At 45.2% G+C, this 22,043-nt stretch overlaps 1 protein-coding gene across 3 annotated transcripts; it reads right to left on the reverse strand.

Annotated features, from left to right (window-relative positions):
- Positions 1–185: 185 nt before the first annotated feature.
- LOC128297203 (AP-1 complex subunit beta-1-like) lies at positions 186–7,120 on the reverse strand. 3 transcript variants are annotated; one of them, XM_053032804.1, is made up of 5 exons: positions 6,966–7,120; positions 5,801–5,933; positions 5,517–5,687; positions 2,966–3,151; positions 186–2,894 (listed from the first exon to the last, which is right to left on the reverse strand). In XM_053032804.1, exons 2-5 carry the CDS (start codon positions 5,906–5,908, stop codon positions 570–572), a joined length of 2,790 nt encoding a protein of 929 aa, XP_052888764.1. In that variant the 5' UTR covers positions 5,909–5,933; positions 6,966–7,120; the 3' UTR covers positions 186–569. The 3 variants fall into 3 exon arrangements, with proteins under 3 accessions (XP_052888764.1, XP_052888763.1, XP_052888765.1); XM_053032803.1 differs by lacking the exon at positions 6,966–7,120 and adding an exon at positions 6,031–6,107; XM_053032805.1 differs by lacking the exons at positions 5,517–5,687; positions 5,801–5,933; positions 6,966–7,120 and adding an exon at positions 4,279–4,616.
- Between the last annotated feature and the right edge of the window lie 14,923 nt (positions 7,121–22,043).

Genomic DNA, 22,043 nt, shown 5'->3' on the forward strand with positions numbered 1-22,043 from the left:
GGTGGCCTCTGGAACCAAGGAGTTATCTTCTCCGGCCGCCGATGCCGAGCGGTTCGGAGCGTTATTGAACGAAGTTAAGACGGTCTTGCATTATGTTGTGTGCCCAATATGTTGTGTGTACTAAATTTTACAAAAATTTCGGATCCTTAATGTATTTTGGGAATGTGAGACGGAGGAGTTGTATTTCATCGATTACACTTTATTTAGTCACAATGGACGATGTGTGTGGATTTGCGGTACATATGGGTTGTTTTACGCGATGTTTTTGTCTACGTATGCGCATTTACTAGGGAGATAGACGCTTATTCGAAACTACTAAAACTCATGGCTCGTTTTCACTGTGCATGAATACAATCATAGCGTAACAGGGTAGAACAATCACTTGAATATTGCCTTTTTCGCAAACAAAGAGCAAAACCTCAGTTTTGGGGCTAATGAGAGTTTGAGTCCATAACGATCACCCCTGTTTGCTGCTGTCTAACGTTACGGGTATCTCTTTGTCCAACGTTTACAATCTAATGGAATATAACAATATTAATTCTATGCCGTTAGCCTCCCCCCGGTGGGTTTTAGGGTGAACGGATAATCTGCTCGTACGCAGCGAAGATGATCGCGCCGACTTCAACGGAGCGCGTTTTCAAACTGAGCGTAGCGTCGGAACTTCCCGGGGACAGTTTAAGCTCCAGCAGCACCCAAATGTTGTTCGTCAGCTTCAGCGACTGGTACAGCATGTCTTGACCTTCGACGTTGCGTTTCGCGATAGTGAAGATGTTGTTTGCCGTCATTTTTGCCGCTACCGTATCGGCGGTGCCGACAATGCCGTGCAGATTGTACTGTACCTCGTTCGCGGCCGGAATTTCCTTCCAGGTGGTCAGAAACACCCGCTTGTCAAGCTGTCCATCCTCAACGAACAGCACGTTACCGTGGACGAGGCAGGCGAAGTAGAAAATGTCCACGTTGTTTTTGATAGCAACTTGGAGATTATTCAGTGGTTCCATACGCTGTACCGGACCGGTTGTGCCAAGCGATAGAGACGTGTCGACCGATTGGGAAGGTTGCAGGGGCGCAACCTGAAGCGGAGCACTCGGTACCAATCCGAAGCTGTTTTTGTTTAGCTGGATGGCAAATCCGGTCATTGCCTGCATCGCCTTGTTGGTGAATGTCATGTCCATATATACTTGCCCGGCTCGGCGCGAGAATGTTCCCTGAATTTCGAGACCCTTGCCCTTATCCGCCGGCAGCCAGGTGATTTTCGGAATCTGAATCATGTTGGTACTGCTTACTGGACCGATACCAAAAATGTCTCCCAGTAGTCCGCCCGCAGCTGAACCGCCTGCAGCAGCGGTCGCCGCCGGTGCCGTATCGTTCGCAGCAGCGGGACCGCCACCGAGCAGAATGTCGAGACCTCCACCGAGAAGATCCACATTGCTGCTTGCTGGAGCCGGAGCTGCTGGAGCTGCCGGTGCTCCAATGTCCATCGAGAGTAGATCACCAATCAACGATTCCTGGTTGGGGATAACGGTGGCCTCTGGGACCGAGGAGTTATCTTCTCCGGCCGCCGATGCCGAGCGGTTCGGAAGCGACTTACGAACACCAGCGCCGCGTCCTTCAACAAATGCCGTTGGAGGTTTGTGGTACACACTGGCCAATGAACTGATGTGGCATATCAGCTCGTCCAACAGAGTGGGCTCCAACAGATCGGTCTCCTCCGAAATGAGCGGCTTATCGGCTAGTACGACCTCCTTCGCCGCGGCCGGATCCGTTGACAGCAAACGCCAGTAGATGAAGCCACGATCTCGCAGATCCGGATTGTCCGAGTCCTGCGTAGCCAGTGAAAGAATATGCTGCACGAGTTCCTGCGTATCGGCTGGACGCTTGAGGAACAATTTCACCACCGCCGTTAGCAGTTGCAGCTGCACTTGCGCATTTTCGTCCTGGAAACCTTCCAGAAAGCCGTCCAACAGTTCGTCAGCGTTATCGATACGCTCCGCATATTCACCGATGATCCACACCATCGAAGCGCGTGCCTCTGGTTCGTCGAGTGTGTCCAAGTTCTCGCACAGCGTGCTAATGATGCTCTCATACTTGTTGGGATACTTGCGGAAGATATCTTTTATCACAACGATCGCTTCCTGCACGACGTAATTCACCTTCGTCTGGATGAGATCGAGCAGCGTAGACACGCACCGTTCCGCTGATGGTTCCACCTTAATCGCGCAACGCCCGATCGCCCGGACTGCTTTGCGCACAAAATCTACATCCACCTCAGTGGCGTACTCCTTCAATTCGCTCAATACCTGCGCAATGTTGCTTTGATTCGCCAGCCGGATCATAATGTCCAGCTTCTCCAGCTTCACATAGATGGGATCGTTGTACTTCACGAAGAACACCTTCATCTCGTGCTTGAGAATGTCGGGACGCTTCTGAACAATCAGATTAATGTTCCTCAAAGCTACATACTGCACCTCCGGTTCAGAGCTCAGAAGCGTTACTAATGGTGGGGCAAGCTTTTTCGTCAACATCGAACAGAAATCACCATCGCCGGCCAAAATCTCCAACAACTTCATTAGCACCTTTATGGCGCTTAGCACCACGGCCGCATTAGCGTGAGCCAAACGGGGCGTAATACGTTCGCAGATCGATTGCGCCTCGCGTTCATCTTTTGGCGTGTAGTTTGCCAGCGAATCCAGTATAAATACCTGTCCCCACTCAGTGCATTCGTTGAGTGCTGTCAAAAGCTTGTTAATAGTGGCGGAATTCATCTCCACCAGCGGTTGTCCACTCGCACTAGCTTCGTTAATCTCGCTCAGCGCAGCTACGGCATTTGCCACCACCATCGGGTTCGAATCGGATAGAAGATCCTTCAGCTGATCCAGAAATCCTTGATCTTCCACCTACCGGAAGAGAATAACATTAGTTTAGCGGATCAACAATAAAATAGATGAGAATGTTTTGAATTTGTTACCATCGAGCTGGAGATGTCGTACAACTTGGCTACGCATACTGCAGCGGTCTTGCGCACATAGGGATCTTCGTCTTTCAGACACTTGCGCAGTGGCTCGCATAGGTACTCCGTGATCTTATCTACTCGGATGCAGCCCATCGTGCGCACGGCCAGCGCACGGATCAATGGATTCGTATCCTCACAATCCTGCGTAAGATGAGCAACGTTAATTATTGTTCGTAGCCATACCTAGCGAGCTGATGCTCGATGCTTTGTTTAATAGTCTAAGCGACCGGTAACCATTTTAATAAAACGAAAATGTTCTAACAAATGAAAACAACTAGAAGCACTCTTGACAAAAGGGAAAATATAATCACAGTGGACCGGCGGCTAATGAAATCTGCCCATACTTATTTACAAGTTATATACAACTGAACGGAACCAAACAGAACTGATAATAAACTTCAAACGAAATCACAAATTGCGTTTAATGCAGCGCCTTTTGTAAAGGTAGAGGGCTGATAGAACAAAATGGAAAATAAATACGCATTTCGGTAGATCATTTAATGCGTAGGGAATGGTCTGGAGAAAGCTTCATCATTTTGGAACAGCAGTTTTAAAGGACAAAGCTTAAAATTTGGTTGCATTAATGATACATCTGCACTCAAACGATAATGATATAAAAATGTTCGGTAATGTTAAAGTGTCCACAAGTCAAATACGATCCGAATGGGATTGCTATCGCACAAGCATCAGTTGCTCCGCCATTATCTGTGGAGAAAGTGCGCTCAAGCAAAAAACAAGGGATTAAATAAATTGCACGTTTATGCTAACAGATACAAGAATGAAGAATAATGCAAAAAACCCATAAGCAACATTATCTCTGCAATGGTCCCCTAGTGGCACGTTCCACTACTGTTCGGCAAAGAAATGTTGGCTAATAACATTTACTAACATTGTGCTATAACTGTGCAACAACTTCTAAGCTTCTAAGTATCTAAAAACAGTTGTTTTGCTCATATCTATGGCCAACTACACCAACAAATGACACATAAACAACAAGAAGTAAACAACGGAATCCAATAAATTGTTTTTTAAATTATACGAAGAGTTGAGGACCTTTCAAACACACAGTTGTTTGAACGTAACGGGAGGGAGGATAGAAACAAACAAAAACAACAACACAAAACGATGCAACCTATAAAGTCAACACAGTTTATCAACCAAAAAAACACGTGTTGTAAATCAAAAGGCAAAACGACCGAAAGGGTAATTAATAATAAGAAATTGTTAGCTAAAAACTCAATTGGCAAAATTTTTGATTATTTGATTACCTTAACGAGTTGAGAATGTGGCAAATCCTTACATAGTTTTTTTTTTAACAATGTTATTAACAAATACATAGATTTTATATTTTTATTTGATTCGGGTTTATCTCATCACGGTTTCAAACGGTTTTGTATATAGAAAGAGGTAACGCAAAAGTTCATTTAACGGATGTGTAAAGTTTGTTTCGAAAGGATAGGAGAGCGATGGCATTAGCAATTGGTGGAAGATAAAAAACAAGACAGAAAAAGAAAGATACCAAGTTTAGTTCTATGAGCGTGTAATAATTATTCGTTTGATTATATAGAGAAAAATTCGAGTGAAACAGTCATAAGAAGCATGTAGAGAAATGTGGAAAACATTGGTGTGGAACGTATCATTTAGTATATGAAAGGATGAATAACAATGATTCTAAGCGCAGCAAATTATCGAAATTATCTAAACAATAACAATCCAAAGAGATGGGAAAGATAAGCACAGGCGGAATCGAAAAAAGTACACATACAAAATCAATATCGAATACGTAAGAGTGCAAAGATGATGAGGGTAACGCAAGAGAATGGAAAGAAAACCTCTCCTTTCGCGAGATTAGACACGATTAATCTATTTCGAAACAACCGAAGAATGTAAGACCACATGATGAATATTCGGAAACTGCATTAGTGATTCATTGTCTGGCTAGCTTTAGTTGCAATCCAATAATCCGCACAGCGACGGTTATCAACAAACTTTTATCTTATTACGCGAGGGGGATCTTTAGATAGCTGGCGCTCTAGAAACAAGGAAGAGCAAATGTGAGTGTGCGTACCGTACGATAAGCTCAGTACAAACCCTATACTTTTCAGAGAACAATTTCCTTTCAGTCTGTTTTTGTCATACAAATACCAGAACGCATGTTGGCTTCGGATCAAACTTGGTAAATATCTTCATCAAAAATAGAAAATTTCCCAACAATATGTATATGGTGAAACAATCCACTACTAATGTTTTGTGAGTCGTTTCTTTGAAAGGAAACACGCTGGGACATTGCCAGCTAGTAGCTAGTGGCACAGCGAGGGACTTTATCGAAGGGCATGAAAGAATAGCGCTAACAAGAGGGTTGGAACTTTAACTAACCAACTAAAAAGTAAAGCAGAATACAAAGAAACCATTTATGATCGATTGATACACGATATGAACAGACGAGAAAAGAGTTCGATTTGAGCAAAGGAGATCGAGAATGTTACGTTGATTAACAAATACTTACCTTAACGAACGTGTTGACGGCCATGATGGCCATATCGGGCTGCGACTTGGCATAGTTCATCAGATACAGATAGACCAGCTTCTTCAACTCCAAGTTGTCCGTTTGCATGCAGTTCACAACGTCGGGAAACAGGGCCGACACATCTTTCCCCACAGTCATGCTGGCAATGACCTTAAATTAAGAACGGCACAGAACACATGCGTTATTAATTGCTACTCCTATGGGGTTCGGCTAGGGGGTGTGCCATCAGTTGAAATCTCCCTCCCTCCCCCATTTCGCTGTACCTTCTTGACCGCTTCCTTTTTCTTTTCCTTCTTGTCATTGTTGAGCTCGGATTTGAGTTCGAAAATTTCACCCTTCTTCGTGGTGGTAAAGTATTTCGAGTCCGTCATCTTGGGCGAGTCAAATATGCGAAGTCTGTGGAAGAAATAAGCCAAAGGCAAACAAACAAATATGTTCAAACTGCAACGTAACGTTATTGCGCGCGTCGATAGAACAGGCTTGTCCGTATTACTGGATTGGGGCGATGGGAATCATGCTAATGTTCGCGATGTATCCTATTGCTTCACTGAACGCGTTTCCCGCTTCCGCTGCTATGAAACTGAACACAAACACTACACTGATTCAGCCCGTCCAAGCAGACCGAGAGCCCAAACCGCACATAAACAGCGACCGTTTGTTGATGACTGGCAGGCTGCTGTGGGAATATTTCGTTCGCTGCTTGTTTCTCAGCTACGCACAACCGTATGGGGGACCCTTGCTCGGTTCGTCACCCCTTTGCGCGCGTGTACCTCCCTCACATCCCTCAAGAGGGTGTCAAACGACTGCAACAATTATAGCAGTAACGGCATTCGCACTCTCCTCGGCGCTTCGGGTCAAAATACACTTAATAATGTGCAATAATCGTTCGGTGTTGTACTGCCGCCAACAGGCATATGATTCATTGCCGCTGCAATAACAGAAAACATATAAATACGCACAGGGAGCGCACTGCACAAATCCACCTAATTAATATCGAGAAGCAAAGAGAAAGTGCGGTAAGCGGGGTGTGTCGTCATCGTCGCATCCAACGACTCCCTTTCATGGTTGCCATCGGGGGAGATGGCTAATGGGAGGAGGAATTAGTCTTGCGGCCTCCGCTGGATTTGTCACCGACGACGTGTAATCGCATCTCCAACCAAACAAGCCAACAAGACGAGCGTTGTTGAATGAAAAACGGTCGGAACCCCTCGTTTTACTCCCCAGATATCCCATCAGCTTAAATAGCATAGCGCATATCAATTCATTGCCGCTCTCACTGATAAAACCAGCGGAGACTCCATATCACCGGAACCGCCACTTGCGTTGACGCGAGTTGTGCTGAAGCGAAAAATCGATTCTTCTCCCGGAACACTGATTCTCGGATTCTTCACAACAGTGTTTAGATAAGATAAACGCATGCTTATGTACCTTTGCTATGTGTAGAACGCTTAATACCCGTGTGCTTTGCAGTTTTTACACCAACGCGAGACTGTAGATAAACGCGAAATTGATTTTAATCCGAAAAATACGCCTATTTTCTTCAATTTCACCCACTTCCACACGAAAGCAATTTTTTCTTCAAGTCCACTGTCAAACCTACACTGACTTCAGCAAAAAACACTTCGACCGAAACGTCTGAATTCTGACAGCTGGCAGACGTTTGGTGCAGGGTTCGTGTGAGAAAATTCAACAACGCACTAGCAAACAATTTTGTTATTTAAAAACAAACAAAATTACCAAGAAAACATTTTAACTAACAACAATTCTACGAAATTCCTTTCAGTTCTGTTAAATACCCTCTTGAGTTTTCAATTATCCAGCTTTTGTGACCGTGATTCGACAACACGTTACGAATTGAAATTTCCTACTGTACATAATTAAATTTGATTTGTAATTTTTAAAGCATGAATTATTCAATAAAATTAACACAGTAACCTATTAATAATCCAGTTCTGGGAAAGAAAGAATTGTTTTCCTTTTATTGCGAAGCAAATTGCATCATGTAAATATTCCAAAGAGTTAAACATCTACGTCATTATTGTTTAAAAAACAATCGCGTGCCATGTGATTAAACGTTTTGTAAAATACAAAAAAAAATCTACGAGAGATTAACATCTCCTTCGTACGTACACAGATGGAAAGTGCAATGAGCTGCGAAAGCTTTTGTTATTCCACGCAACAATGAGCTTTCCCAAATTTCTCAGGACGTTATAAAAGCTTGAGTGAGCAGCTCTCATTCTCCCGATCGGCCAAAATCCTTTTCCGTCGCGCGCTGCGCTTACTTCTCGCTCGTGTACAGGATTTCACCCATTTTTGTCGCTCAGAGCGGGCAGATAAAAGCGAAAGCAAAAGCCCACTCAGTGTTTTCCACGACAATTTTCCATGTCCGCGTCGTGTCGCGCAAAGGTAAAGTTTCAATCGAACTAGACGGATGGGTTTTGTGGACGTCGTTCGCTTGTGGTGCGATTTGATTTTTTCCCCCAACAAAAAATTGTGTGCTCTGTTCCGCCGTTTAGCAGTGTTCCACCATTAATCGTGTCTTCCCTCGAACACCGGAAAGGCTGGGATGCAAACGACACGTTGAGTGCATGAACGTTAGTATCATTTACTGTGATATAACAACAGGTTTTTTAAGATCAGACACATCAAACGGAACAGTAGCCAATATCTGCCCTTGTGTTTGCTAAATGTTTGCCAGCGCGCGTCCTTGTGTGGAACAAATGGGATCATTTGTTAAACTCTAATGGTGCTGCATTATGGGGTTCTTTCTTCTAGAGCTGTGCTGTGCTAGTGTCTCTAGTTGTAAAGTGTGATGAAATGCCGTGCAAGTCACTTGGCATGTTGGACTTACCCTGTGAGGTGTAAAAATTTTCTTCAAAATTAGATTCAATCTACCACTCCCGCATTGGTGAAAAGTGAAAAGCGAACGTAGCTGTGTGCGTGCGTGCGATGTGCGTTGTTTGCCAGAACGTAGAATAAAGTGAATGGCGCGATGAAATGTACGCGGATGGAAATTTGTGAATAAAGGGAATGTGCGTGCGGTATGAATGCGCGACATCGACACCATTTTCATCAAAGGAAAGCGTGAGCAAAGCAAAGAAAGGAAGAAAAAGAAACAAATAAAAGCAAAAACCGATAACTCCCCCCTTCCCTCTTCCTCGAGTGCGCGTGGGTGCGTGGGATCCAAATCCGAGCGGCCGAACCCTAAGCCGACGAGGACATCGGCGTGGAAACCGTGCGTGTGTGTGTGTGTGTGCGTATGCGAGAGTGATTTTTTTTCTTTTCAGAAGCTATCAAAAGGCTGTTGCTGAAAGCGAACCGAACGTGTAAGTAGAATGCGTGTCCAGAGAAAGTGGAAAAAGCGTTAGAGAGAGACCGCCACAAAGCTTAAAGAGAGATAGAAAGAGAACACACACACAAAGAAACGATGTAAAGGAAAGAGAGGGCAAAGAAAAGCTCCTGTGAAGGAAAGTGTTTTCCCCGAAGGGGAAGCACCCTTGCAGGGAGGGAATATAAAGGCGAGTGAAAGAGATGCACGATGCCCATTTCCATAACATCGATGTGAGGGACCACTACCGGGTGTGTGTGTGGGTTTAATGTTGAAAGCAATGGGAAAACGTTCATGCGTATGGAAACTTGAAACTTCCTTTTGATCCATTGAAAAAAATAAAGATACGAGAAATCTCTGGCTGCGGCTAAAAGATGTGTCTGGCATTGTTTGAAGGTCTTAAAGCGAGCAGTTGCGTGGGAATGTGTGGCAATGGGTGGATGCGAAGGAATGATGATCAAGCAAATCAACGCTTCACTGGAGCACAATTTGCAACCGCATACGAGGGGTGGGCAGCTGAGTAAACAAAGCGGGCGAAATGGTGTTTATAGACAAAATACATTTTCTTCACAAGAAAAACAGATCCTTTTTTGGAAACCTCTCTCTCTCCCTCTCTCTAGGTCGAGGATTGATTCCTGGAATTGAGAATCTAAATGATCGGAATGTATTACAGCACATTCGCCAACAGCAATTACCCTCAGCAAGCGTTACACATGTAGCAATTTATAATGACGCGTAAATAGCCTTGGCAGGATGCAGCAATGGGTTTAGGTTATTTTAATCGACAAACTGGAATAATTACTACTATCTCGATGAAAGCTTTATCCCGCCTATGCACCATTCGGACACGCGTTCATTTAACAAAGCAACAGTGGCGGTTGCCAAAGCAACTTTCCACTATGGGCGACACCTTTGCTCACGTGCACGTGCCGTATGCGCAACAGAGCAAAGAGACAGATTACGTCATCGTTCTCGTGTGCGGGCGGAACAGGACGCTTGATTCTTGTTCTACCGTTTGCCTCGCTGCTTCTCTAGTCCGTTCTATAGTGCACGAGGAACTCTCGTCGTCCTTGCCAACCTACGCATTCGCGAACCAGCGAAACGAGCGATAAAAGTGGCTCCATCGCCGATCAATTTCGGCGGCTCCGTCGGCTGACAATTCAGCCGGCGTCGTCGAAGAACAGCGATCGAGACAGCGCATACACACATTTGAGGTTTTTGTTTGTTATGCTGGAAACGCATTCGGGCACACTATCTTATCCGAAATACACCCGCGACTGGAGCGGAAGTGGCTATGTCAGGAACGCCTTCGCAAGTAGATACACACACACAGGATATCGATAAAAAAAACGTCCGATTATCCTTAATGCACTTTTTGACACAGCGAGCGGTATAATGTCCTCCTCGTGGTGCTCTGCTGTTTTTTGGTTCTCTGTTCGTCGAATTGCAAATCAAATTGAACCGAGCAAGTTCGACACATCCGAGAATTTTCTTGAAGGGCCATTGTGCGAGTGGCGCAAGAATAGGATCTTATACAAATCTGTCGATTTTGCCATTGCATACCGACGGGTAGTGCAGCACGCTTCGGCACTTCCAGCGTATCCTGAACGTGTTACCGGCTCATATTATCAGTTCGAGCAGCTGCAGACGTCGCAAAGGCAATCAAATTTGTGTGAGGGAGGGGAACTCGACACTCTTCGTCGATTTCGTCATGCTTTATATGCACAGGATGCGGATTGAGCATCGCTGTTCGGTTTCGTCTAAAGTATTGAGCTTTTCTTTTAAGAATTATAAGCGAAACTTTACGCCACAGGTTTGCCGTGGCGCCTGGTCTGCCTGGGTAGAATTTACAGCAAGAGAAACATGTTAAACATTAAACGCTTTCTCTTGTTCGCTTTATATATAACCGTAATCCATTGTTGAGCATTGCTGCGCTTCATGATGGCGACTTTTGTGTCGCCATAATGTTTTATGCATTTTCTTTCACCGCCAGGCCCGCATGGTGTTGTAGCCGATGAAGCTGTTAACGATTTTTCCGCACCGTCCAGATCCATACTCTAGCTTTCAATGGATATAAGATAAGCAGTCGCATAACTCGCCTGCATTCCACGCTTTTTTTTGGTGTGCCTTCGCTTTACACGCTCGGGTAAACAATTCACACAATATCTCTTACCATCTGTGTACGGATGGAATTCAGGAAAGAATTGCTTTCGGTGTTGCTAGTAGCAAGCATAAATGATTCGTCGTGGAATGATTGGAAACTGGCCATAGTCATGGATGCATTTGTCTCAGTGAACGGAGGTGGAGAAAAATGGAGCAAAAAAGGCAGAATAAAAGATGGCCAAGGTTCAGGGCTGTGTCTAGCGAAGCGACAGGCCCCATTTGTGGAACGGTGATTATTTGAACAAATCCTCGTCCCAACCAAGGTTGGTAGATGTTTTACGATCATCGCATCTTTACAGCGCCTGGAGCGGTGCAGGCAAACATTTATAATAAAAATAATCGATAAAGATTGTGGAGAAAAGTGCATTTCATCGTCTCGTCCGTGATGCAGTCGGATAAATTCAAACGAATAGACCAGCACCACTAAGCCGGATGCCATTTATTGCGAGGAAATGAAATAAAACCATTTAGACATATTTCCTGTTCAGAGATTCTGATTAACTGGATCAGAGCTGCCTAGAGCGGGGGGTATCTCCTGGATCTTCGTCTAAAGAACTGGTGCGTGCGAGAGTTGACTTTACATTAGTTCCTAAAGAGCATTTAGGAACTAAAATACAAATATCGCTCATAGTACATTGGGGTAAACGTACTTCAAATTGAATGTAACCGAAATCATCATCCATAGCCGGCGGGAGAGTAAAAATACCCAACATCATCAGTCAGCCTCCTGTTTACCAAACAATTATGGCAGACAGCTTTTTCGTTCGTTTCGTTCAACTGTTGAAGTGACCACTCGACATTCGCAACGAGATACAGTGGCGCTTTGGCGCGTGATAAATTCCGATGTCAAAATGTTTGAAGTGTGTGCGTGCACATTTTCCACAAGGTTAAAGATTTGTCACTCCTGTTCCATTTTTTTTTTTATGTTCCATCACTCTTCACGAGGGTTTTCTTCACGTTTCCCATATCTTGCGGTTTGCGGCCGTTGACAAGAAGGCTCAAGAAAGCCGTAAAGGAAAACCAACACCACTTCTGCTGAGGATGTGGTTTGCCTGTGGTGAATCTTCCTTCCCCCCGGAAGCGGATGATAAATAGTATCCGATGACGTCCGAATGAGTGTGTGTGTGTGTTGTTTTTCTTTTTACATTTTGACACCATGAAATGGAAGATGTGGCGAAGTTTTTTGGGAGTCTTCACACCCGAACCAAGCGCACTTGTTCAACATGGTTTGGCTCTTTTCCGAACGACGTGGTGGTGGTGGTGAACCTTTTCCGGTACCTTTTTTTTTACTGATGTGACATGTACGTTTACCACACATGCCGGAAACGCTGGACACTACCCACCGATCCATATTCTGGCACTCAAAGTTCGACGGGGGCGAAGATGGGCTTGAAAACAAACAACAACAAGAAGGGGAACTAGTTCCGGTCGGGTCAGTTAAGCAAATAGAATAAAACAAAGTGTATTACAACACATACACACAAAGCAGGAAAGCATCTGGAAAATGCTTTCCGGTCCGGTGGTTGTTTCAATGACTAATGGCGGCTACTTTCGGTTCCGCAGCATCTGCTACAGAAGATACTGGGTGAGTCCATTTGGTAAAACACGGCACCCGCTTAAACACTCTGTATTCATTTCGGTATTGTGTGTGTGCGTTTCGATTAAAGTACTTCCTGGGGGAGGCAGGAGGCTCGGAAAACCGAGTGTTGGAAAAACGAGCTGACAGAAGAGGTGTCGTGCAACATTTTTCACAAACTCGTCTCGCTACCGGTCAGTAGCAGCCCTAAATCAAATGGGGATGAAACGATCGTAAAATTCACATTACTTTCGTTGGCAGTGCTATTTTAGCACGGCAAGCGCCTCAATATAGCACACACATTATGGTCCGGTAACATGGCAGAAAGCATTCAAACGCCCACCCCTTTTTACCTCCCTGGCCGCTTTTGTCCTGGGCTTTCTCTCTCACTCCACACGGCACCAGCCGAAGGGATGGACGTTGTTTAGTGGAAAAGCTCAACGGATAAGTTCAACCTTGAGTGAAGTTTTTGCGTTTGACCTTTTTGGCGTCTAATCGAATATTGCCATGCGGCGAGTTTTCTGCCGGTGGATGTTTTTTGGTGGAGCTGTAAGTTGAGATTTTTAGCGCTCTAAAACCTGACCTCTGTGACTACCTGTGACCCAAGGGGGCCCCCGAAGGAGCACTGGAGCAATAAAAATGGACAGATTTTTGCAAACACGTCTGGACGTTTCCATCCCTTTTTTTTGGGGGGGTTGTTTGCCAAACGCTGATGAGAATTCTGGTCAATGGCAATGGGGAATCGATTGGGCGAGCACCAAAAGCGCAGCATTAGGGTAGCTCGTATCAGATCGTAAAGCGAATCATTATTGATCCGCGCAAAAGAAAAGGTCGGGCGAGGTGCAACCAGTTGCTTCCAGTTCCGGGGCTGAAGTTGAAGTGAATGAAGTCATCAATAGACGATATTGGCAGTAAATTCGTATTGAGGTTTGGTGTTTGCAATTACATATTATTTATACTACTTATACTCGCTATCTCCAATCCATCACAATTTGGTTCACGATCCATTATTTGTCCCTTCTCTATCTCTCTCCCTGCTGTTGTGAGTGTTGAATTCTCTTAGCGTGCGGTGTTACATTTGGATTCATTTAGTTTTATTAATTTATCGCCCGATGTATCGCTTCACACATTCTCCCGTAAAATTGGCCTCCCTCGGCAATCGTTTCCGATCGAATTTCGATGACTCGCGAAACGACAGCCGTGGGTCACGAAATGAGCGATAATTAAATCGACATTATTCTCCCCAAAAAACCCGCGCGCGTCTGTCACGCTTAGCTTCCGTTTGTCTCATATTGAAAGCATTATCTGAATCGAGGCAAACATATATACAGGCTGGGGTCGAAGGGCCACGAAGGGTTCGTATTTGCGTGGTACGGAGTAATGTAATAAACGTTGCCTTTGCCTAGCGCCCATGACCTCCTGTCCGTCATCGGGCCATCAGGGCACCAGATGAGGTCCTTCTCTCTCCCTTCCGCCAAGAAGTAATCCGACAGACCACCCCGGATACGCAACACTCTTACCAACGCGCTGCATATTACGTTGATGGACTAAATTATGAATTACGCGCACAGGCGTAAGGGATGAATATTGGATCGAACGTTCGTTGACCGTTGGTTTGGGGCATGATTTTTTTTTGACCGATCGAATGGTTGAAGCGTTGTTTTCCCTGCCGGGAGGAAAGCGCGGGGAAATAATTGTACAACAACAAACATTCAATCAAGTAAGTGTTAAGTGTGAACCCGCAAAAGGGAAAAAGAACTAAAGTTGCGTTTCAAAAACAAAACCACCAACACGCGACACATAAAAAATGGAGTGAAAAAATAACACCCCCGCTTAGTGATTGTGCGCAAATTGAATTGATCGTAATCCATGTCCAAAAGCGCGCGGAACCTTTCGAAATGTAGCCGTGGGAAAGCCAAAAAAAAAACAATCGACCCGAGTTTCTAGCAGCACTTAAAAATTAACGGCCACCAAAATGGCCGTGGCTGTTTGTTTCAATTTATCAATGTTGCGGTGCGCGGTGCGCGAAACACGGTGGTTGTGAGAGATCTAGGGCGCGTTGTTAAACTGTTTACGTTTTCATCGTCTTAAGGGCCACATAAATAATATTTGCACAGCAGCATTATTGCCCACGCACTGCCATACGTTTCGGTGGCAAACATCGCATAAATCTAGCATAAACGCTGCTGGCCGCGGTTGCCGGAAAAGTGGACGACGTTTCGGCGATGTTTGTTTCACTTCAGGCGATTCACAGTCCCAACGGAAGATGGATGGTTTTACAGCGTTATCACTTTTAGCATGCTTGGAAGGGAAAGGAGAAGCGAGAAACTGTCAGAAAATATGCTCATATCAAAACATTTACCGATCCTTTCCCACCCGATCAGCTGATCGCAAGAGCGTCTACAGGGGGGAAGCACAATATGGCACCATCCCATTTCCAGGGGATGTTTTTTACCACTCGCCATACAAACGAACCAGTGTGAAGGCAAAATAAGAAACAGAATCACTGTACAGAATTCCCGTACTGCTTCAGTTCGCTGGAGGCACTCTTTCGAAGCTACGCTACCATCAGGCACTGGCAATTTTTTTTGTATGGGATTTCTTCGAAATGGAGGCGCCTGGTGGATATGACATTAAATTATAACACCATTGTCAGAAAACCGCGGCCAATAATAAACTGCTGTGATGCAATAAATTTTGCCCAACGATTTTTCATTCACATGCAAACTTTGGAAAAAAGGAAAAGCCTTTCGGCGAATAATACTGTAAAACCTCCCCACATAATTCCGGCATCATTGAGGGCGGAAATTGAACTGTAAACACTCATTTCCGACGAATGCCACAATGGATATTGGGGTTTATGGAAAGTGGGTAGGGGGTGGACCTTCCGATTAACCTTTCCCCTTGGCAGGTTTCGAAAATTGGATACCAATAATAGCGATAGTATGTCTTCCTGCTCATTACGAGCAATTAGGCCCGCCATACCCGAACCGGTGGTAACAAGCGCTTCGCTAATCAACACACGCGTTCAATAAATAATTGGTTTGGTGCTGGAGCTTTCAAACCGCATACGATACATTTGTTTTCGGCTGAGAGTTGGTTGAAGTGCTTTTTTTTTAAAAAAGGAAATGGTTTTGGTTGTTGATCGAGCGCGACAGCATCATTACATATTAATTGGCATAAAACCGAAAGCGAAAGTAAGACGCCCGAGTGGTAAGGACCTCCCCTGATACAGTGTCTTTTTATCTATAATGAAGATCTTAGATGCACACTTCAACACTTCAACTGTGCCAAGAGGTCTAAGGCCTACCATTTATGGCTTTCTTTGACTATAATTACCCTCCAGCTGGATAGTCAGTGCTGCTGCGTCCGGATGGAATTTTGGAGCGGTCCAGTGATGTTTACTACAAGAGTTTACCCCTTCTGTATCTTTGCGCTTATTAAAAATGTATTTGCACGTGTCGTTTCGCAATGGTACATCACTTCCATCGTGCACCTTCCAAGGGCAGCGCAAAATCAAATTCCTCAAAGACTCTCAAAGACCCGGTGCTGCCGGCTGTTATCATAATCATTATCAGCATCATCGTCACCATCGTGACAGCAGAAAGGGGAGGAAAGGTCAGTTGTTTACCGTCGGCCGTGTTTTGTGACTGGCTTAAAATGGTTATGATTGAGCAAACAGCAACAGCCATGGTATAAAAGCGTCTTACCAGCGCAATTCTATTACCGTCAAGCCGTGGTGCGTGTACGTCGGAGTACCTTGTGCTAATGTGGTAGCGAAAAGCAAAGGCAGGAAACACATTGATGGGACTAAAAGCGGGGACTTCCAAGGGAAACCCTTCTACTATCCTATCCTTGGGAAGTTTTATGTACATCGTTGGGGGTCTTTTTTTTGTTACCGGCGGTGAGGTTTGAGTGCGGCGCACACTGTAGGGCGAGACTCATTGAAGTAATTAGCAATCAATCTTCTTTTATCACCGCGTAGCGGTTGGTGGAATGTCGGGCGTAGGACACTGTCCCGGTGTCCCTGCCGCACGGGACGATCCTATAGCCAACATTATGCCATTTGCTCGATGAACATAGCAGAACGGGAAATTTCAAAGCAATTCAATGCCCCCCCACGAATGGTAGGAGTCATTTTTTTCCCGTCCTGAAACAAGCAGTAGCTTCACGACAGGACATGTCCTTGCGCTTACTAGCTACAAACGATATGCTAAATGCTTTTTGCCTTTCCTCGCAACAAGTTTCAATGGGCGCTGCCCGTGCCCGTGGGCTTGGGGAAACCCTGAACCCAATCGTACCGCTGCTGAGTCTGCTGACGGGGTGTAAATGGATCGAACAAACATCGGACATTGCAAGCAGAGGGAAAAAGGACAGCGTCCAGGAATGGAAATGTAAACAGCAGCTTACTTGCAGTCGAGCAAACACGAAGTCATTAGATTCGAACGCAATAATGACATTTCCGTTTGACCGTAGTAGTTGCGTAGTTGCTTCAACGCACTCTTCGATTACTTGCATCCCTTTTCGCCATACACACGGCCGAACGACCGTTGTACTAGCTTGATTTATGTTGCAATAAACGATGTGTATGAGGCAGATTAATAATATTTTATTAACCAGCGCACGCCTACAGTGAGTCAGGCCGCAGCATGGAAATTAATTTACTACCAGATTCATTTTAATCAAGCCTACTCCTACAGGAACACTTATCACACTATCCTGTGTGGAACCTGTTTGCAGCATTTAAACGTACACCTTCATTTTTCCACCTTGGGATTTTAAAAATCAAATTGGAACGTCGATTGAATGGGGTCACCAATCAAAAAGTTGCTATCCAACTGATAGCCGGTGAGATCCCACGTGACATCGTGAATCGGTGCTGGGTGGTTCGACGGTGCAAAAGCGCTGATACTAAACACCGCTCAACCGCGGCGCGGCGGATGGTAAAACTCCCTGTTCCAACTGCTGCAGTGAAGCACAAACTATCGTTTCATTCCTCTCATTAGAGTTGCCATTTTCAGTCAGTTGGTTCCGCCTGCTAGCCATCTCCACCACGGTCCTACGACTGCTACAACCCGCCGGTACATCTAGTTGAATCGCGTACGGAACACCGGAACGGCAGGCACCGGTACCGGGACTTTGGTCGTAAAGAAATCCTCCCGAGAGCGTTTATTTTTTTATGGGCAAATAGTGAAAAGTTAACTTTTGTTTGTTTCGTTGAGGTTTTCTACGGGGATGGGAATGGGCGACCAGTTTTCCCCGGGAGCGTGTTCGGATGGTCAGTTTCCGCGTTGGTGGGCGATGGAACGTGGAACACGAGGAATGTAAAGGGCATGTATGCCCTATCCGCAGGAAGACCAGGTACGGTACGGTATGGAAGAGAAAATCTTATTTTCCACCCACCTTCTTCCTTGTGTTATTGCAAATGAAAATCTTTCCCGTCCCGGGGACGCGGTTACCGGCTGGAAGCTGGCGTTGGTTTTGGTTATGGTGATTTTTGTTTTATTATACCGAACTTCATGCTTGTGCAATAGAGTTTTCTCTATTGCTTTTGACTTTTCCTGCACTCCGTAGTGTGTGTGTTAGTGTAGCACAGTGCCAATGTATGTCCTTTTAGAAAAACTTTCTGTAATACTGTCACACACAGCCGGGAACAGCGCTACTGAAAAGGTAAGCGACATGTCCCACCGGCCAGACTAAGGAGGGATTTTTACATTTCGTAAAATAATGGAACCGCGTTTCCACGGCAAGATCGAAGATGCGAATGAAGAGCATCGCAATCTATTTACTATTCACGGGGCGGTACGAATGCAACCAAAAAGTGCACACAGAGCAAACGTGAAATTATACTCTGCTGCACCAAATGCTGCAACACGTGGGTACGAAAGTCGTTACGGTCGATACTTCATTCCGATTGGAAATGGAGAGCAACTTGGCGTTACAACAAAAAAAAGATGCATCGCTTCACCCGCGTTGCTTAAAGTTCCGTGAAAATTAACGTCCCCATTTGCGATGGGCGACGAGCCTTGTGGCATAAATTGGTACATAATTCTTTCTCACCCAACACGAAAGACATGCACCGATGGCTGCAAGGTGTGTTGGTGTATGCGACGGTCATAATTAATACCTCAGGCTGTGTGTGGTTTTTTTTTGCTGCACCTTCGCCATGTAATTGCCCCATTCAATCATGGTGAAATATGTTGGAAATTACACGTCACTTGTTTTCGACTAGCGAAGGTAAAACCGGTCCGGTTACTAACGCCCCGATCTAGCAAATGATCGGGTCGACGTCTTACTGAGTATTTAAAATTAAAGCTGGATCAATAAAGGGGCCTTAAAAAAAGGATCCCGCACCACGCAAGGTGTCCATCACTGTGACTCCACCCGCCACTCATTTCTTCCTGCCTTCCGTTTCGGGCTGCTCCATCCAGCGAGTTAAAATTGTGGCCAGCTAAATTGAAATTACATTTTAAATTGCCATAAAATTCTCTTATCTCATTTCTGTACCGTACTCACGCGACCGTCGAGAGTGGGTCGGTGGTAATGTTATTTAAGAATGCATTTTATCGCATATCGCCCACCTTCCCCACCTGCGCTGGTCAGTGGGGATAATCGGCCATTTGCGGTGCGATGCCTCCGTTTGTTCCCGTGAGAGCCACGTTTTTGCTTGCCGCAGAGGAAGCGACGGTAAACCACAAAACATGGAGGTAAACATGGCAAACTATATCCTCAGTGGGAATGGAAAGCAATCTAGTAATAGTCATTTATAAAGTATAAAGAAGACGCCGGAGCTCCAAGTCTTCTTGCAACTTCGTTAAACTCGATGCAGCCAAGCAGGAGCAGAAGATGCAGCTGTTAAGAAATAGCTAGCAAAAGGGCAGCATTGCTGGTGGAGTTCCTGCCGCAAAGGGGAAACTAGATCACATCCACATGAAGTATTCGACCGACTTCGGGTTCGGTACGTGCTTGCAACCAGTTCATTTCTGTGGAACCCTACCGCAATTCCTTCCTGGACACATAGCGACATAGGAATGATATTTTAATAACATCAACCAGCAGTCAAATGAATTTTTCTAACTGACTGAATACGGAATACTTCCAAATTGATAACACACATACAAACACACATCCCAAGATCAAACCCCAAGTCCCTCCAAGGACGAAGAAAAATCAATAAAAGGAAAAGAGAAGATGGAAAAATGGAAAATAAACACAATCCACAAGTTAACGGCGTGGGTTGTCAGTTTTGTGTTTCTTTCGAAACTTTCTTTGCTGGGCTGCTTGGATGGTGGAGCAGAGAGCACGTCTTCCTCAGTAGCAGTAGTAGTAACAAAGTTTGAAACAACCAACTGGCCAACTGTCGGTGGCAGAAATGGCGAACATAGGCGCACATTATACGTCGAGAATCACATCACTTGCAGCAAGTGGCACAGCGAACGGAGCGTGGGTTTAATGCCACTTTTAATTAGATGGTCCAGTGTCAAAAGTAATACGAAACCCATCAAAACCACTCACCGTACCGGATGGTGAATCGTACTGCAATGCAGAAAATGTCCTGCCCGGTCCTGGTAGTCACATCGACAAATATTATTGCAATGTCCCCAACGCGTCCATCCCATCGATGGGTGTTGGAGGTCCGAAAGATCTTTCCAGTGGACGATGCAGATTAGCGACGCAACAGTGTTGCGGTTATGAAGCACATGTCCTTCGTGGGGTGTCCTCCTGGGCAAAGTGTAAGCTGACGAACGATTCGTTCCCAGCAGTGCTTTTGGTTTTCCCCGTTTAGAAGAGTTTAGTTGGTCTCGGAAATAGCACAATTTGTTCAATACACTTACGATGAATATGGATTAGATTAGCAAGTACTAGGAAAAATCTCATCCACACACCACTACAAACTACACTCCCGTTTTGAAGGTGGAGCTTAAGGTCCTTTCTTACACACACAATCGCAAGTCGATATCGTGGAAAACAAGACGTCGTAACGGAAGCGACCGAACTCTTAATTCCGTGCAGAAGCTTCCGTGCGAGGTAGAACAAACAAATTAGTTATTCTGTCTCAAGCCACTTCCGGTCGGAGAAGATTGTCGAACAGACGTTTGCATTGTGGCCGTAGTGTTGCTCCAAGTGCTTCCAAGAAAAGGAAACATACGACATACGGCAAAACAGTCGACTCGATCCATCGCGTGACGGGAAAAGTTCGTGTTTTAATTGAAAAAAGAAGCTATTAAAAAGTAAACTCGGATTTTCTCGGAGGCCACGGATCATCAGGCAGGGGAACCGAATGGCAGAACGGCAAGGATCTGGTTGAAATTAGCACAATTTCATTTGATCAAGCGTTTAATTTTCGTTTTCTTCAACCACACCGGTTCGCGACGGTTGATTTGGTAGCCCCTGGAAACGCTAATACTACAGCACCCGCAAAATGGAATTTTAATGATAATTCGTACAATGTACAAGTCACCATAATGCTATTATTGCCTCCGTTCGGTTCCATTGGCGATGAGCGAATTATGCTTTTCGGTTGTTATTTCTTTATCCAGCGCACGTCTCGCGTGCTTCACACACAGTTCTGCCTTCCACGTTCTTCCACGGCACCGGTCCACGTGTTGAGCTTAATTTAATCGATTGCTGCTAAAAATTGCTCAACAAGTCTTGCCATCAAGGAGGCGCTGGGACGGTCTCACGCACGCTCCACTAAACGATCTAGATGGCAATGCTGTAATATGGTAACATATTACGTGGGTCCTTGCACAACGATGCCAGATGGCGCATGTAGAACAATGAAGTGACATTGTGAAAAAGGCAATTTGTGGCTCATTCGCGTACGGGTGTATCGCGATTTCCGTCCCATCCGGAGCTGGCGTGCAGGCAAAGCAGTGCCCTCGCGCATCGATCCGCACTCGAGGATGGCTGTTATTTCGACGTCGCGTATGATAATGGCATGGGTAAATGGTTATCATGCGTCTGACATCCGCCAAACAACACGGAGAACAACCGCGATGAACCGAGATAGCTATTGTGTGCTATCTCACCAACCGCCGTTCAATTTACATCCCCAACTGCGGTACGCTCTGCTCCGTAAAAGGGAAGCGAGTGGGTTGTTCAAGAAAAAGGCCAAGAACTCCACTCACATCTCAAGCAAGCTGCCACTTGCAAGCAATCATTCGTTTGCACTTGCCTTATTACGCTCATTTTTTTCACCTTATCGAACGACTTCCCATCTTAACCTGCTGCTTCTCGCATTCGACAGATTCGATTCTGATTAATTTGCTGTAAAGCATCATTTACGCTGTAAGGAGCGCGATCACCAATCAATTGCACTGCACGTACGTTCTTCTTCGGTTGAAAATACATCTCCTCCTTACGGCTTATCATCCACAGATCCAACGGTTTGACATCTTCACAGCGCTTCGAGTGCGTATTCCAGTGCAAAGCCTAA

This window comes from Anopheles moucheti, chromosome 2 (assembly GCF_943734755.1).
Source record: "Anopheles moucheti chromosome 2, idAnoMoucSN_F20_07, whole genome shotgun sequence".
Lineage (NCBI taxonomy): Eukaryota > Metazoa > Arthropoda > Insecta > Diptera > Culicidae > Anopheles > Anopheles moucheti.

Coding starts and splice junctions, on each gene's coding strand:
- LOC128297203 (XM_053032803.1), bottom strand. CDS start 6,053: ATGATTCCCATCGCCCCAATCCA. Junction 5,688..5,800: donor AAAAGGAAGCGGTCAAGAAG/GTACAGCGAAAT, acceptor TCTTAATTTAAG/GTCATTGCCAGCATGACTGT. Junction 2,895..2,965: donor ACGACATCTCCAGCTCGATG/GTAACAAATTCA, acceptor CTCTTCCGGTAG/GTGGAAGATCAAGGATTTCT.